The sequence below is a fragment of the Corvus cornix genome, chromosome 8, assembly GCF_000738735.6.
Source record: "Corvus cornix cornix isolate S_Up_H32 chromosome 8, ASM73873v5, whole genome shotgun sequence".
NCBI classification, from domain to species: domain Eukaryota; kingdom Metazoa; phylum Chordata; class Aves; order Passeriformes; family Corvidae; genus Corvus; species Corvus cornix.
The window spans coordinates 7,449,206-7,463,554 of record NC_046338.1 but is presented as its reverse complement, the minus strand read 5'-3'; the positions used below and the strand labels follow the sequence as shown (position 1 = coordinate 7,463,554).

The following is a 14,349-nucleotide window of genomic DNA, read 5'->3' as shown; positions in this document are numbered from 1 at the left end:
AATCCTGAGCACAAGCTACAGAATCAGACAATGATGGGTACATCACACTGCTAAACTGCAGCACTGAGAGAAAGGTTGTCCTTAGTACTGTTCAACAGTGAACTGAAATAAGAATGATATTTTCAAATTACTGAAAAGTTACACTACAGTCAACAGGGACTTGCAAGAGAGAAGTGGTACAGGGCACTTCTGAAATACCAACAGAGTGGCAAAAACATGAACATTACCATAGAAAGAGGCCACAAGGCTATCACAGCTGAATACACACTGCATGAGCAGAGGTGATCCCTCTTCTAATTTCAGGAGGAGAGAAATAAGAGGCAGCATGTTGGCCATTCTGCCCAAGAAGAACTCAGAATAACATATACTATGTTATCCTGAGAATTGTTGGCAAAAGATGACGCCTGGCAATGGCTGTTTTGATGTCAGAGTGAAAACCAGCAGGTACAAATGACAACCCAGGATGTCTGAGGGACTCTCTGAGCATCACTTCCCAGGGGGTTGTTAAAATTCAATATCGAGTTAGAAATGATTATTCACTACTCTTGTGTTGTTTACCTGGGGAAGGAAGTGTAAGAGCTCTGCTAAGAGCAAAATGGAGCCAGGTAGTGTGTGGTGCTACAGATCCCCTTACCCTGAGTTAATCTGCTATGACTCCTCACACCAGATGATGCAGACCCCAGCTGATCTGTTTGGCTCCAAGTGAGTTCTGAGCAACACCAAACCCCAACCCACAGCCTTTCCAAACATTTATTAACATCCAAACTGGCTTCAGCTAGAATGAGCTTAAAATTTTTCAGTGAAATATATTCCAGTTTGTTGCTCCAATTTATAACAGGAGCAGGGGAGATGATGAGGGAAAAGAATTTTTGAAGAGAAAACAATGGCTTGCAGTCATTCAAATGTTAGATTAGAAAATGCTACTTGAGGGCTTATAGCATAAGAAGCCTAAGTGTACAATTTTGATGTGAAACCCTTGCAAAATCTGTTGTTCTACTTTACTTGTCAACTATCCTGTGTCACATTGATGGTAATACTAACAACATCATTTCACGAGATGAGTGGAAGCAGAGCCTCTAAGACTGACATAATTTGCAGGACTGACAAAAATAAAATTTATGTCACTCTCCAGCAAAGCACACACATCTTGGAGACCAGCTGCATTTTTCTAAATGTGTTGTCTGGTGAAGAATGTGGCACTGCCCAAGGCAGAGAGGATGTGAGGTCACTAAAGCAACCCTGCCGTTGGGGATAGATGCAACCTGCAAAATATCAGGTACAGGATTCTAAGTCTATATTTTGTGACCTAGTTTTCCATAAAACCAGAATGCTTCTCTCAAAATATGACAGGGATACTAGAAAAAAAAATTCCTGATTTGTTTCACTGCAAAAGTTGAGGACAGTGGAGAAAGTGAGGGGTTGGATGTGCTGCATGTGGAGCACTCCCACAACTCCACACTTGGACCATGGCTCCTGCACAATCACAACTATTCTCCTTGACAGTACAATCCAAATGGTGCTACTGGAGGCCTAGAAAAGATGTAGGCTGAACAACAGGATTGACAGTGCATGGCCTAAACAGTGTCTGGAACGGAGCAGCACAAAGAGGGGCAGTGATGGAGGGCCTTGGTCAAGCATCAGCACCCAAATTGCACCTTTGAAAGAGCTAGGAAGTGGTCTGGAGTGGTAAGAACACCTGCAACCTCCTGACAGCAAGGAAAACACAGAACCAGAATGGAAGAAACAGAAAACTGAGAGGAAGTGCGTGAGCATGGGGGGGAAAGAGACTGTACTCCTTGGCAATGGGGAAATGTAGAGAAGCCACCTGGCTGGACAGGAGAGTCAGCTCTAACAAATTACAGATAGTCAGGGAGACGTGTTTCCCTTCATGGAGGAGCTCACCTGGTTCTCACACCACTCAGCCTTCAACCTCACCTGTTCTCTATTATCAGGGTTTATCAGCAACAAGCTGAAACTCAGAGATCAGGCCCTTTTCCCCAAAACAAGCTCCCTCTGCTGTCTTCCTGTAGAGTGAAGGTGCAGGATGTTCTGAGGGGAGGCAGCCCTAGGAGGACACCCATCAGCCTCTAAAGAAGGGCCTGGGGAGAGATGATAACACAGGTCCAGAGAACTGTACATTCAGTAACTTTGGAAGACGGTAAATAGATTCTCTTTCTGAAGAGGAACACAGTCATCTGCTGAAGAATCCAGTTATGTTAACTTACTAGGCTAATTCCCCTCTACTCTTACTGCTTGCCCACTCAAGCCTACTGGGATCAAAAGCTAGGCCTCCTCAGAGACAGGAAGATTGGAAAATAATGATTTTGTTCAAGTCTGAGCCTCCACATGGAATCTTAAAAAACCTGCTCAAAAACATAAAAGGTGTCATTCACCCGTAAATACCACCCCCTCCCCATGCCCACAGTATTATGTTTACTCATCCTTTCTTATTATTAATTCTGTTGTCAGCAGATTCCCCTGAAGCCCACAGGCTCCTTCCCTCCCTCACTCCTGTCCACAGCAATAGCAGATTGCCATCCTCTATCAGCTAATTCATCAGCCCTTGCGGCAGATGTCTGTGTGGTGGATCTAAAGGTTCCAGCCCAGCAGATGACTCAGAGTTTAGCATGCTGGGGCTTTCATTTTGCATTGAATCAGAGAAAACTTTCACCCACAACAGTATTAAAAGTATTCAAGGGCTGCAATATCGAGCACTCCAAAGTCAGGGATGGATACAGAAAAGTCACTTATGCAGAAATAATTTAAATTTTAGTGTCTACGCACATGACAAAGGAGATGCTAATTAAGGAGCACATCCCAGGTACGTGGGGTTTTTGTGTTTTCTTTTCTTTTTTGGACAGGTCTCAGGCTCACTCAGGGGACAAGGTGAACAGCATCTAGCAAAGGAATCATTTGCTTGTAGGACTCCAGCTTCAATTCAACAGGAGGTGGAAAACAGGCAGAATAGAAGAAACATGATAGAAAGAAAATAAACTCCAATGTTGTAATGAGAGTGTCTGCATTTTCATTTGGGAGGGGCAAATTACTTGAAACAGATTCGTCCCAAATAGTCAGTCACTGCCTGTCCCTTGTCTCCTAGGTCCTAAGAGAACCAAATGACAGAAACAGTCTATCCCAATCTTCCTTGCAGAGGGAAGGGGTTGAAACAGCACAGTGAAGGTATCAATCTTTGCTGAATGACATGGAAGAAATCTGATTCCAGGTATCTTAAACCATCTACCACAACTGAGTAGGTACTTGTGATCATAACTATCTGTTTCCTATCCACACAAGGATGACACATTTGTCTCTCAGTGGGGCCACCCCCAAAAAATAATCCCCACCTGTGCAATGCTCCCTCAAGGCATGCTTGTGCTTGTTATCATGCACAAGCAGAAAGTTTTGGCCCCACATCTCAGCTGTTCGAATGGCTGATGTGAGCATGATTTAACATGCTCCAAACAAAAGTCAGCTGAGTTGGTTTAAACAATACATTCATGTTCTGAGATAATTCTGCTTCCTGCTCCAGCACAGACAGGAAAACCATCAACTGTTTCAACAGGTATCATCTGGTAGAGTGGTGGGAAGATGTTGCTGTTTCGCATATGGGCAGGGAAAGGTACTTGGGAACAGAAATATCCCCAGCCAACAGCACATGAGCTAGAAGAGTCTATCACTTCAGTCTCATCTGCAAGACTGGCACCACTAGAAACATCTGAGAATATCCCCTCACTCCATGTAGGTCAACACAATGACAGTGATCATCAGAGTTACTGTGTCAAATCAGTGACACAGAGATCAAATCTTCCTATCATTCTCTCATTTCTTGACCCATCCTTTCCTTCCTAAGGGTAATATGGTCCTTATGCAATTTGAAACACTTTAAAAATAAAATAAAACAAGCCCACTTTGTAAAACCCAGACGAACAGTGAACCACAAAGTACTTTGGATTATTTTTATACAGTAACTACAGCAAACACTCAGCCTTGGAACACTCAGTGCTGGAATCACTGTAGCTGCGGCATCGTGTGTGTGCCTCATACCCACTTCACTTATTTCTGTGTCACTCATCCTCCCTGCTCCAGAATGAACATTTTTTCAAAGGGAAGAGCTTATCTCCCATACTGCAGAGCAGAAGAAAAATCCTCCAATGCAGCAATATTTAAAACATGGTTTTATGGTCTTATGGCAGCTAATTTTCCTTAAGTGATTTAGGGGAATGAATGCATCTGAAAGTCCTGCACTGAGCTGTTCTGCAATGGCAACATGAAGCCAAACTTCCTCTGCTTTAAACAGTCCAGTCTTCTGTGGACAGCCCTTCGTGGCAGATCTTGTCTGCAATGGGAGAGATGAAGGTTATTTTTTTATTACATAATTTCTCAGAGAATTGGGTTTTACATTTTATTTCATTTCATACTCCCCAGTGTGGGAAGACTTCAGGTGAGGAGAGGGCTGGCAGGACAGACGTTCAGATGTAAAATGCCTGATGTGACACAGATTGACCCCAGGCCTCCTGCAGCAGGTCACCTGTGCATGCAGCCAACCATCTATCATATATTACTCATCCGAAAGTAACACTCTACATCTGAAAAGCACCTAAAATTTTTAGCTGCCTGAAGGGATTTAAAGCCAGTTTTATTCTGGCATTCTGTCATAACTTAATAAAAGCAGTCACTGCTAAAGCAGGATGGTGCATGGACAGTCCCATGCCCTCTCTGTGAGGCAGCTGGCATGTCTCCCCCTGCACTTTGGATATGGTCTTTTCATACAAATATTACTGGGATCAGAGGGACCAAGAATCTGGTATTGCCTGAAAATAACAGTAAACCCATGTACTGCATTGCACTGCTGAGCATCCCTGGAACTGCCAGAAAGGCTGGTGTTGACAAGGGGATGATAAAACCAGACAAGGTTTTTTCAGTGGGTAGATAATTCACTAAGAAATGGAATTCTAAAGAGCAGCCTGAACTTTGTTGGTTCCCAAAAAAAAAAAAAAAAAAGGGAGGAAAAAGAGATTACTAAATAGTATTTTTAAAAAAAATTCAATAACCTTGAAAATGAAACATTACACTTGTGTTTGAAAGGCTCCCCTTTCTTTCCCTCAGACAGAAATGAACTGGAACTGGTTCATCTCAGATTGATCACTGGGGAGAGTGGGAGACAGAAAAAGGATTTCCATTTCAGACCAGCTCTCACCACACAGTTCTTTTGATTCTTCATTTTAGCCACCAAAGCAAATTAATTCATTCTTCATACATGGGGCAGATGGAAGCTACCACCATTTTCAAAGCTTCCTTAGAATGGGATGAAGCTGAAAAGAACTTTCCCCTACCTCCAAGAATAGCTTTATTTTACTGACAGAGGCTTTTAATAGTGCCAGGATTTGTTGCCTTACTGGCTACAAGCATTTCCCTACACCCAACTTTCTTGTAATGTTTAAAGACCTCTTCATTCCAGGAAAAAACCTCTTCTCAAAACAGTCTGCATGCTCTCTATATCATCTAGAAGGAAAACTGTCTTGCTTTTTGGAGTAGAAAACCCAGGAAAGACCAGGCTGGCTCCAAAGCTCCTTTCTGTGCCTTTCCATCATTCTCATCATCACTGAAAGAGCTTAGGAACCTTGGTCAGAGGCACAATGCACAGTGCAAGGTGCTGCAGAAACTGAATAGAAAGACAAATTCTGTGCCAAACAATTAGCAGTCTAAGAAAATATTTTTCATGCAATTGGATTCCACTCCATACATACATAAGGATCTTATCTATTAACCTATCTTCCTTGTACCTAAAACCTCCTCTGTACAGGTATTACTGCAGCTGGAAGATAAAAAGTCCAATTGAGATGCATTGGGAAAAGCAGGAGTTAAATTAAAGGCGGTCTTATCCTATACATGATGTAGTCGGGGGTAAGAATCCTCTTTCTTTATTAGCAAGGAAAACCAGGTCGTTTTTCACAGAAACAAAGAGGAAAGAAAGAAAGAAAAAAAAAAAAAAAAACTAAAGGAAAAATTAGCAAAAGTTCAGGGAATTAGAGATTCCAATTCCCTCTCCACTGTGAGAAGCAAAAAGAGAGGACAAATACGAGAAATCCTATAATGAAAAAAATAATAATCTATAAAATCTCCTCTTATTTTTTGGTAGTGATTTTTTCCTACCCATCTCCATTTTTTTTCAGCAGTTTTTCTTAGGTGCCATGTTCAATAATCCTTCTGCGCTTTGATGTCAAACATTCAATAGCTGTCTGCCTCCCTCCCACTCCTCCATATTCTCCACAATCCATCTCCTCTGATTAGCTAAGATTTCACCTTCAAGAACACCTCTGCTTCTCTGAGTGAGCATGAGTATGTGTTTATATAATATTTGCAAATATTCTCCCCCTCCTGCACTGCACACCACACAGCCACCCCTACCAGAGCCCCGGATTAAGCATCACTGCCATTCCCTAATTCAATTTAGGGGGCCTGCTGTTTGGAATCCAGCTCAGAGCATGAGAGCAGCTCGATTGAATTTAGGCCCTGCTTTCAGAATTATTTCATAGTTAATCTGAGCTGAACTTCATTTCACTTGCTTTCTCCACTTCTGATGCTTCCTGTGGCAAAAGGCACAACTGTTCCTTGATCTCCTGCAGTGGTGGGGGGGATGTTTGCTGACTTCCCCCTTATTTTGGTTTGCCACTGGGTTAAGAGTTGCTGGCATCCCACTGCACCCTGCAGCGAGAGAGGGTGGGTCCCTCAGCACAAGGGGTGGCTCAGCAGCACCCATCCCCACTCACCGGGTTGTTGTACATGTCGATGATGAGCTCCTTCACTCCGTGCAGGGTGGGATGAGCCCACGGAGATGGATTTGCCCAGTGCCGGTTCAGGTCAAACCCCATCAGGGAGCACCTGCACACAGACACACACACACAAAAACAGACACAAAGGATTTACATGGGCTGCAGCCTCTCCTCGGATCAGCTGCAGAATTAGGAATATATTCTGCAGCTGAAGTAGTTAAATGTTATTCTCATGGGGGAAACAAAGCAAACACTCCCCTGAGGAAAGACAGCAGCAATGGCCCCTTTCAGAAATAACGTGACCAGCAGAATATCAACTGAAACAGCTTTGGTCATTCAGCCTTCTTCCCCTCCACAACCTGTGCTCACTGTATCCTTTGCCTTTTCCCAGCTTGGCAGGCTGGCCCTGGAACAGCCTTCCCTGACCTTGGAGGTTCCCTTCTCTTTGAAGCTGTGGCTGAGGGTCTGCAGCTATAAGGGTGATTCACACTCTGCACCACCAAGCTGGACCTTCAGCTTGTCCTCAGTCAGGCTTTGACTCAGCAAAGCTGTTCAGAGTATTGTAATCAATGGCCATTAAGTTTGTGCTTAAGGGATTTAAAGCATGAATGTCATTGTGCCACTAACCCAGGGCCTCGGTCTCTTCCCCTCCTGCAATTCCCTACGCAAAAATTAGCCAACCAAATCACCAAGTTAAAATGCTTATTGGCCATCAAATCCTGCAGGCGTTGGAGCATGGATGCCACCTTGGCTTCTCCTTCCTGCCCTGACTCAGATCCCTCTCAGGACACTGTCCTGAATTGGATTCTGCTGCTCACAGCCCCATGGAGTAGTATCCAAATTCTTTGTGGGGCCCCACTGAAACTCAGGGGGCTGTTAACAGAGTAGACACTAAAACTGAAAATTTTAAATTTGAAAAATAAAAGGAAAAGCTGGAAGTGGCACAAGTAGGAAGACAGGGAAATCAGGTCCCTTGCCTCCTGCAGAGATCACCTAGACAATCTGTGGCTACTGATACATGCAAGAAGAGAATTCTGTCATCTCACACTGAGCTTGGGATGAGTTGGGTAGATTTTTGCTCAGAAATTCTGTGGAAGACCACACTACTAATAAAAGCCCAGGTAGAGATGCAACTTCCTCTACAGTTAAAACAAACAAACAAAAAAATCAACCTCGCTGCTAAGCCTTAAAGCTTCTTGAGAAAAGAAGAGCTTTCATTGATCCCATGTCTATTACAAGAATGTCTGTTCAGCCTTAATCTTTTAAACACACCTATGCAAACAATAGAGATTCACTCCAGCAGTGCTATCCTTTGGCAAAAAATTCTGAGAATCTGAAGACCCAAAACATAGGTTTAATTGGCAAAGAGAAAGGAAAATAAAATTAAGAGAGGTGAAATGCTTAAAAAAATGAGGGGATGAAACCAGAGGGTGAAATTAGTGTACAAACCTGATGAATAAATACTTTCCTATGAACCAAAGGATACAAAGTTAATGGGACATTTTCTTTTGTAAAAATTCTTACGGGTATCTAAGCAAGCAGGAGCTGCTTTGCTCCTTGGCTTTACACAAGCCAACCATCAGCTCTGTGGGAGCTCAAACACCCAAGCGCCGCTCTGCAGCTCCATCACTGCTGACTTGCTGGGGGAGAGAAGCCATCTCCTTGTCATGGTAGCCACTTCTCTGCTTGTAAAGGAAACAGATGGATTTTTTTCTGGACACTCCAACAGCTACAATTCCACAGACAACTCTGAAAGTTGCTGCCATCCCACTCCGTGGCATATTGTTTCAGATTTCTCTCTCTCTTCTTTTTGTCTTGATGTAAACTCTCTACACTCAGCTCTACTAAATCCTATCTTCTTTTGAACTCATAGACATTAATAAAAACCAGAAGTACTTCCAGAGACGTAGGTGGAATTACACCGGGATAAAACTGGCAGAGGAGCAGAAGGAGAGGAATGAGTTTTTCATTTAATAAAAGCAGAAACTGTCATGAGTTTTACTGTATTTTGGCACAGTTCCCAAGAAAACAACATTCTTACTGTACAAAAACTTTCTTAAGAGCTCAGAATTTGAACTTATATCTCTTTATATAGTTAATGTGTCACATCTACATTTTCTTTAATAATATTTAACAATAGAGAAAACGAGCATACTTTGATTCCATTATGTTCATCTTCAAAGCACATTGAAGTGGCCAAGCTAGAGAGCAACAGAAGCAAATTTTAAATTCAAACATGGACTGTCAATATTAAATTTGGGGTTTGGAACTTTTTGGATAACTTTATCTAAGTCATCGCCATGGGGAAAAGAAGTAAGCAATACCTAATTTTTGTAAGATCCTAAATAAGGCATTGCAATTTGGATGTGTTGGGAATGTCTGGTAAAAGATGAAACTCATAGTTCATTTAAAGCAACAAGAACAGTTAAAAATAGTTGTCTTTACTTGAAAAGACTTTACAAACAGAAGGAAGCAATGCTTAGAAAACAAGTTATTCATTTGGGAAGCTCCTCTGAGCTCTGTTTAATAGGAATCCAAACTAATTTCCAAATATCATTTAGCTAGTCTTTGATGTGGTATATCACATATTTATCAATGTAACAACAATTAATTAAGTTTCTGATGTAGGCATTACTATTTCTTTCCAGTCTGGAAACAGCATAATATTTTCTCCCCCCTTCCAGTTTTCAAGTCTTTTTTCTTTCCTTTTTGCCTAAAGACAAATTTGTATCTACCACATTCTCTCTTTATTCATCTGCTGCAAACTTGTGGCCTCTCTAAGGAAACATCAAGTTGTGTTCCTTGGTACTTCAGATTTGATTATTGACTCTGTTACATGTAGAACTGTCTCCCACAGCTCACATATATCAGGACATGACCAAAACATACGGCAAGAGTCTCCCACGTGCCCATTACAGACCCTGCATTCATTTTATTATCTTGCTCCCAGCTGATGTGATCTCCCTCATGGCTGATGCCTCCAGTGCAAGAGCTTGAACAGGATAACTTAAAAATTGCATCTTGCACTGCTTTTTAATTCATCCTCCCAGCCTTAAACCAGCTAATTTCTGGAAGACTTTGCTGCTTAACTGTTTGCTTGCTGCTTCAAACACTGGGTAGGCAAAGTAGAAACATAGGTATGCTCTGGAAACAGCAGCTCTATGGTGGGAAACAAGTGTGTTCTAATATAGTACATAACCTCTCAATATTTGAGACCAGCTCTTTTACTCAGACTGCAATTGTCGTCATTGGCTTCAATGCAGTTCCTCACACGGCTGTAAGTGTTTAGAAAGTGCCTCCAAATCTGCCCTGTACAGATGAGATTTATTTTGTGCTGTAAATAAACCAATGTGTTCAGCACAAAATTAACAAGAGGGGAAAAAAGCCCCCTAAATTATATCAAAGAACTGCTTAAGGATGACCTTAGGAAGGGAACACAGAAGACAGAAAATCAGGGGACATTACAGACTCCAAGAGTTGCAAGGGAAGACAAGAGCAGCTTCAGAATTAGTGAGGGTTGGGGCAAGGGCACTGGAGGATATCCCATTCCATGAGTCTCAATGACTATGCCCATGGATGCTCTTATGAACGTGGCAGGTCACAGTGTCACAGAGCCCAGTGAGAACGGTGTGCTGGCACAGACTCTCCCAGGTTAGAAAAAAGCATAGCCAGAATAGGTGAGCTACAAGCAAAATAGCAACCTGCTACTATTACCTGGTTGTGGTCTTCATTCCCACTGTGAAAACCTGGGCTTTGGTCACACAGTCACTGCAGCCACAAGAAATGGCATGCATGTAATTTAAAGCATTTAAGCTGTTAACCATTGTTCGAATTTTGGATTATGCTTGCTATAGTTTGCTAGATATACAGACCACATACTGTGTTTCTGCTTCGTGACTGAATGTTCATTTAAATCAGGTTCTGAGAATATTCTTGTTGAATTAGAATTTGTGTTTCACCAACGTTTTCCAGCCTTTTTCTAAAATTTCTGCTTTCTGTAAGTAGATAAATTTATTACAGTGTTTATAAATTTACATAAACACAGTGCAAATTCAGTCAAAGCAAATGAGTTTCAAAATTGCACTGGAAACTGAAACATTTTGCAGTATTCATCCCTCCCTACTTGGGAGGCAGCCAGATCTCAAGAGGTTACCAGCTCAACTCAGTAAAACCAAAGATGTTCAGACCAGCACCCAGCTTGCTGGGCAGTCCTCTGGACAGAACCCCTTTGCCTCTGGGACTGAACTCATCACTGCTTTTAAGGATTTCTTTTGCTGCTGCTTTAGTGACAACATCCTGAGGAAGCATTTGGTACCAAGGCCCATGCTGGGTTTATTTTTCAGGCCTTTTTCCTGTTCTCTCAGGTTGTGCCTCTTCTTTCTGGAATCTCCAAGTTATAGAAACCTACAGGAGCTCTACCTTCCCTTACCTTCAATTCTCCCTGCCCTGCTCGTTTTTCCTACCATTTGAGTCTAAGTCTCTTCCTAACAGACCCATTTCCACAAGGTGAGATATGGAGAATAATGGAGGAAAGGAGGTAAAGAAATCCTTTTTCACGCCATGTGATTTATTACAAAGAGAACTCTGCACCCTTCCCTTCAGCTTTGTGAGGCTGCGTTGGTTCATTGGATCAGCACCAGGTGAATCTCCAGATAATCTCCACACACAAAGCCGGGGAGTTCCAACCCACAAATGGCACTACCAACAGGGTTAGGATTTGAAATTGAAAAGGTAGTGGGGAAGGGGGAGCACTCCCCTTTTTTCCCCCCCTCTCAGGCCCATTGCAGTGAGAGTGGAGACAGAGGGTAATTGGTCTCTCTTGCTGCCCTTCCTCGAAAGCAGAGCTGTAGCAGGGACTGCCATGAGGCTGCAGCGGCACGGAGGAGGAGCAGGTGTGTGGCAGGAGGGAGCAAAGACAAGGGCAACACGCAGAAGACTTGCTTCTTTTCATAAATATCATTTCAAAACTGATATATTCACGGCATTTTACAAATCAACTCCACACCTGCCAGGGAAGTCAGGTCTTCATTAGTGTGCATATCACCGTTTGGGTGCTTGGGGTTTGAGATTTATGCATTTGCCTATTATTCATTAAAATAGATTCATTCAAGCCCACATATTCTAAAGCAATTAGGTAGCAAGACATCCTAATGCTCCAGCTACAGAGAACCCCTGCTCTCAAAACTCTCTCCTCCTTCTCGGCTTTCTGCATTTTTAATTTAGAGCTCTGGAAACCTTCACAAAGGCTATTTAACAGAACCACTGCAGTGTGCTCCAGGCAGAGCGGGCTGGCCATGCAGAGACCAGCATTAGCTCCCAGAGACCACATGGTGGAGTAGATGTTTGCAGAATGAGCACTGCCTGCTGTACTGGCATAATTTTAAATCGTACATGACGGTTAAAGATGTGTTTCTCCATTTTCTGTGTAAACAATGTTAAATAAGAATAAACACAAAGGGATATTTTCTCCTTCTGATGAATACAAGCATTTCTCAGGGCTGGTAATAGGTGTCACAGGCGTACACACCAAGGGAGACATGCATTCCCTCCTGACATGGGCACACTCTGATCTTCAGGATATATCTCAATTCTTGTATTAACTCTCCCTACACACCCCAGGTCCTCAGTGATGCCAGAAGGATTCCTGGGCACAAAGCAGCACGCTGGAAATAAAACCCCATCCTGCAGATAGGAGAACTCCACCCTGTGAGTGTGCCTGGGGTGTCAGAGGGTAAGATCCCCTCACTAGTGCAGCTGACCCCTGCATCTATGACAGGATGACACCACCTCTCTGCATATTTTCATATCTGCATTGTGCCCAGCCCAATTTTCAGTGGGACAGGGTTTCCAGCACCTCCCCTGGGATGCAAGCACAGTTTAGCAAAGCTCTCCCACAGGAAGAGCCTGTCCCCATGTGTGCATCTCTCCAAATGAACCCTGCGGGAGCAGGTCCCATCTGTCCTGCCCCAGGAAAGCTTTCTCAGACTCCCGCTCCCAGCTGGATCTGAGTCACTGCCACGCCAATCTTGGGCTCTCAGGTATGTTAAACAAGTTACTGGTAACACCTACAGTGCTTCCATTTTAAAGCCTGATTCATTGTTTGGCCTTTTCAAAACCAAACACATCACTGACTTAATGACACAGGAGACAGGGTTTTTTTTCCAACTTTTGGATCCCAAAATATTTCCACTGTAGGCCCTTCAGAAATCTCACATATGTAGCCTATAATGCAGTATTATATAAACTTTCTTTTCTGATGCGGTCCAAAAGCCACCTGCTCATGGATCACAAGCTGCAAACCACTGAGAAAGAGAATTTTATCATGTGCCTAATTTACTGGACTCCCACCCTGTCAACAAGTCAAACTCCTCTAGGCCCTCCTGCCCAATCTACTTGACACTTCCCCACAATGCTCTAATTCTGTTTCCTAACAAATGTTTCCCTTCAGATAAGCAACCCTTTTTTAAACCATTTGTATTTTTTTTTGGTCTGTCTATATTCCTGGAGGGCAGGTTGGGTGGAAATAAGTGTTTCATCATCACAGTGTTCACAGAAAGCAGCTACTACACATGTGTTTCTGAAGACGTGGCTCCTCTTGAATTATGCTTTTGTTCCCACTTCTGTCCTGCCTCAGACTGTGCAAATAGTCAGACGTCAGACACACAGCCCATCTGAAAATAATTAGTGGATACTCCAGCTGTTGTAGGATGATATTCCTGCATATTACAACATATTTCCCATACTGCCTGGCACACAAATCTGGAATTCTGCTCATGTTTAGGAAAGAGGAAAGACACATCATGTTCCCTCTGTAGACCAGCATTATAGGAACACCCCCAAAAAAATGGTTCAGCTCTTACTACCAGACCCATTACACACAGAGAGTTGCACTCAAAGGAGCCACCCTTAATGTCACAATGCTGAGCTCTTAAAAGTTTGGATGCACAGGTACACACAGCCTTCCTTCAGCCCTGTGCTTGTCATTATTGTGACACAGCCTTTAACTGCAGGAGCACGGGGTGCTTTTCCACAGACTCTCTTTATTCTGTGCACAGGACCTGCACTGTTCATTAATGAGTGGACTATTCAATATTTTGGCTTTTCCTTATTGTTCAGTATGCAATGCTAGGCTCCTTCTTACTCAAAGCCTGCTCCAAGGACAGAGCTATTCAGTTCTTCGTGGCTTTTCTAAAGTGCTCAGCACTGCAGGAGACAACTGCTTTATGAGCACTGATGGACTAATTTTCCCAACAGAACTGGTACAAGAGGCGACCACATTGTCCTCAATTCATAAAAGAGCAATTGGGACAAAAATTGGCTTACATAAGAGACAGCCACTAATTTGAACCTTCTATCTGAGAGGCCTAGGACAGGGCTTTTGTTTAAGAGGACTTGGGTTTACATAGCATGTTACATGTCCAGCATCCAGCTCTGATTTGAGCTGAAGCTGATTGTACTCAAGGCTTCTCCAAATCTGACAAAAAATGGCAATGTGAGTGGACAGAATTTTAGAAACATCCAAGTTTGTGAAATTAGAGCAGTCAGAGATTACTATAAAATGGTGAGACATTACTGG

At 42.9% G+C, this 14,349-nt stretch overlaps 1 protein-coding gene across 1 annotated transcript in view; it reads right to left on the bottom strand.

Moving 5' to 3' along the window:
- Positions 1-14,349, bottom strand: part of BEND5 (BEN domain containing 5) — an 885,667-nt gene that overhangs the window by 140,850 nt on the left and 730,468 nt on the right. Inside the window, exon 9 of the mRNA XM_039556517.1 lies at positions 6,771-6,882. Coding sequence (XP_039412451.1) covers positions 6,771-6,882 — 112 coding nt within the window. The remainder of the gene's footprint in view (positions 1-6,770; positions 6,883-14,349) is intronic.